General features: G+C 40.5%; 1 protein-coding gene across 1 annotated transcript; it reads left to right on the plus strand.

Annotated features, from left to right (window-relative positions):
• Positions 1 to 542: 542 nt before the first annotated feature.
• LOC149179627 (serine/threonine receptor-like kinase NFP) lies at positions 543 to 3,249 on the plus strand. The gene has a single exon (XM_089415743.1). It carries the CDS (start codon positions 906 to 908, stop codon positions 2,835 to 2,837), a length of 1,932 nt encoding a protein of 643 aa, XP_089271869.1. The 5' UTR covers positions 543 to 905; the 3' UTR covers positions 2,838 to 3,249.
• Positions 3,250 to 3,458: the final 209 nt, after the last annotated feature.

Consider the following 3,458-nt stretch of genomic DNA (forward strand, 5'->3'; position numbering starts at 1 on the left):
ATACCATCCTATATTTACACGGCAACTTGAGACTGAAAAGATTACAAATTTCTCACAACTTTTTCGATCACAATTGGAAAATGAGAAAATTTTCCACAATAATCAAATACATAGATATTATCATATTTTAAATTCGAGATTTTCCGACCATCCTGGATTCAAAGGGCAATTTAAAGCCGAAAAGATTACAAATTTCTCACAAACTCTTTCGATCATAATTGGAAAATGAGATTGTGGAATCCGCATTGCAATTGTGGAATTCAAAACAAAATACATGCGGAAAAATTGTGAAAAAAGATTGACAAATTTCATGGAATAATTCGAATCGCTAGCAAAATTTTTTAATGATATGACGACAAAAATTGGTTAAAATTACAGTTCTCGGTGTTGAAAAAACGTTTTAAAAACAATTTAAATGTTCGTATCCCAAAACATCATGTTACCGGACCCGCCTTCTACCCGAAACCTTAGAAATTGCAAATTGCAAATGTAAAATGTCAAGATTCCCACCTGCCCTATTTCAGAGTTCCCCTACCCTGTTACCCCACTTACGACTTCACGAATCCAGGGGCGCAGAAAGTTCTGCACGCCGGATGACTAATGTTTCAGGTGATTAAATACCAAACTCTCAATATTCACAGTTTTCATGTCGAATTCGACGATTTCAGTGATGTGCGGGCCATGTCTGTCTACAAATCCTTTTCTTTCATTTTTCTATCCTGTGTTTTCACATCATACAGATAAACCCAAATTAATGCACCCACCATCTGACTTTGACCTATTCAGCGGGCGTCTTTACATAATGCTGCAACCTCTAGGCTCCCATTTATACAGAAACACCCACTCCAAGAACTGGTAAGGCATAATCCTCTGTGCCCAGTGCATCAAATTTCATAATTTTGCACATGTGGCAGTGCTCTTCCAACATGGGTAGCAGACATCAGATGCTGTTATTTCTCTGTTTTTTTCTTCTTCTTGTTGCTGTTAGAACCCAAACAACGGTTCCACAAGCCGACATCACAGGCTACAGATGCTCCAATAGCTCATCGCTGTGCGACACATATGTTTTTTACAGAGCCCAAGCTCCCGATTTCCTTAATCTCCTAAATATCAGTGATTTGTTTGGCGTGCAAAGGTACCAAGTCGCAGAAGCCAGTAACCTGTCTCTTACTACTGACTCTGTAGCCGATGGGCAGTCTTTGCTAGTGCCTATAAAGTGCGGATGCATGGGGAATTACTCCCAGGCAAATATGACCTACACAATCTTTGGTGGCGATACATTTTATTTGGTTTCAAGTCGGAAGTTTGAGAATTTGACGACATACCAGGCCGTAGAGGTTACAAATCCTACCCTGGTAGTGACAGACCTTCAAATTGGGAGCTTGGCTACCTTCCCAATCAGATGCAAATGTCCATCCCAAGCCCAAGTGAACAATGGGATCAAGATGCTCATAACATACGTTGTGCATCCGGAAGATACTCCGTCAAATATCAGCCAGAAGTTTGGCGCAGATGTGCAGAATTTGATATCTTTGAATGGTATAAATTCAACCCTAATTCCTTATAGCACACTTTTGGTTCCTGTTTCTAAGAGGCCTGTGCTTACTCAACCTCCTCCGTCAGCCCCATCTCCTCCTCCACCCCCCCCTACTGTAGTAAATAACACTACTTCTTCAGGAGGTGGATCGAATGCGGGTGTTATTATAGGGGCTTCAGTGGGTGGGGTTGCTGCTGTTCTTTGTATTGCTCTGTTTGTCTTTTATATGCTTATTAGAAAGGCACGGGCGTATAAACAAACTACCAGCTCTGAAGATCCGAGACCACCCTTTAATGGAAGAGTAGTAAATACGAAGAGTAAGCTTATGACTGGCATTTCAGACTGCATTGAGAACCCATTCATGTATTCTATTGAAGATCTCCAGGTAGCCACTCAGAATTTCAGCCCTTTGTGTAATATAGAGGGCTCTGTTTACAAAGGTACTCTAGATGGTAGGGATTATGCTATAAAGCTCATGAAAGGAGATATATCCCAAGAGTTGAAGATATTGCAGAAGGTCAACCACACTAATTTGGTTAAGCTAGAGGGAGTTTGTATCAGTTCAGAGGGCCAGTCTTACTTGGTTTATGAGTATGTAGAAAATAGTTCTTTGAATACCTGGCTTCATGATCCAGAATCTGTTGAGAACATGAGTCCCATTGGTTGGAGCTCTCCCTCCCTTCCGTGGAAAACTAGATTGCAAATTGCTCTGGATGTTGCTAATGGGCTTCAATATATTCATGAGCACACAACCCCTAGTGTTGTGCACAAGGATATCAAGAGTAGCAATATTCTTCTGGATGGCAACTTCAGGGGTAAAATTGCAAATTTTGGCATGGCTAAATCTGGTATTAATGCTCTCACAAAGCACATCATGGGCACACAAGGATACATGGCTCCGGAGTACCTGGCCGATGGATTTGTGTCCCCAAAGCTGGATGTGTTTGCATTTGGAGTTGTGCTTCTAGAGATGATTTCTAACAAGGAAGCCATAGTTCGAGAAAGGGGAGTGCCATTAGCTGGAAAGGCGGGCCTACTTTGGACCCAGATAAAACCCCTTTTAGAAGGGGAAGATGTAGAAGCGAAGCTCAGAAAATGGGTTGATCGAAATCTGCAGAATGCGTATACCATGGACAGTATTCTTGGGGTTGCAACCATAGCTAAAGCATGTGTGGAAGAAGATCCAGAAGCACGGCCCACCCTGCCAGAAATAGTTTACAAGCTTTCAAATCTATTTGAGGCCTGCACGAGCAATCCCGAGGAAAAGTTTGACATTCCAACTTCAATTACTGGAAGATAAATTTGCCAGCTTTGCAGTGTTCCTACCTGACTGAAACCAAATCAGATCTTTTGATCATCCAAACTAAGTATAGGGTCCATTGTCTGCTTCATCTTCTCACGTTTTACTCTTGCTGTTCGGGAAAAGTTCACATGTATATAATATATATGTATGACGCTTCACTAGGCATGTAGAATATTTCATAGTAGCACCAAAAAAGTACCAGTAGTTTACGGCTAGAAAAAGACATGTTTCAATTTATTAGGGTGTGTTCGATTTTCTGGCTTTCTTGATTGCCCATAGCAGGTTCGGCGATGACATGGAGAATGTTGAAATCTTTGAAGCTCAAATATGATTAGCAGCCAACTAATTTATATGTTTTTATTCACGCCTATCAGGCCTAAAACAGAATTGATTGGAAGTTTTTACTTCATTGATCCACGGTTTGTGAGTTGAAAAGTTGGGAAGCAAGATATTTTGAGATCTCAAATTCAAGTGCCTTTTCAATTAGATAAATGTTTATGCTAGTTTAACAAATTATAGATAAATGAAAAATGTTTATGCTAGTTTAACAAATTATAGATAAATGTTGTTGTTGGGTGTCCCAAAGTATGCTGGAACAAGTCCCAATTGAGAGGCTAT

Source organism: Pinus tabuliformis, chromosome 3_2 (genome assembly GCF_031772625.1).
Source record: "Pinus tabuliformis cultivar Carrire ecotype Pingquan chromosome 3_2, CPIR1, whole genome shotgun sequence".
Lineage (NCBI taxonomy): Eukaryota > Viridiplantae > Streptophyta > Pinopsida > Pinales > Pinaceae > Pinus > Pinus tabuliformis.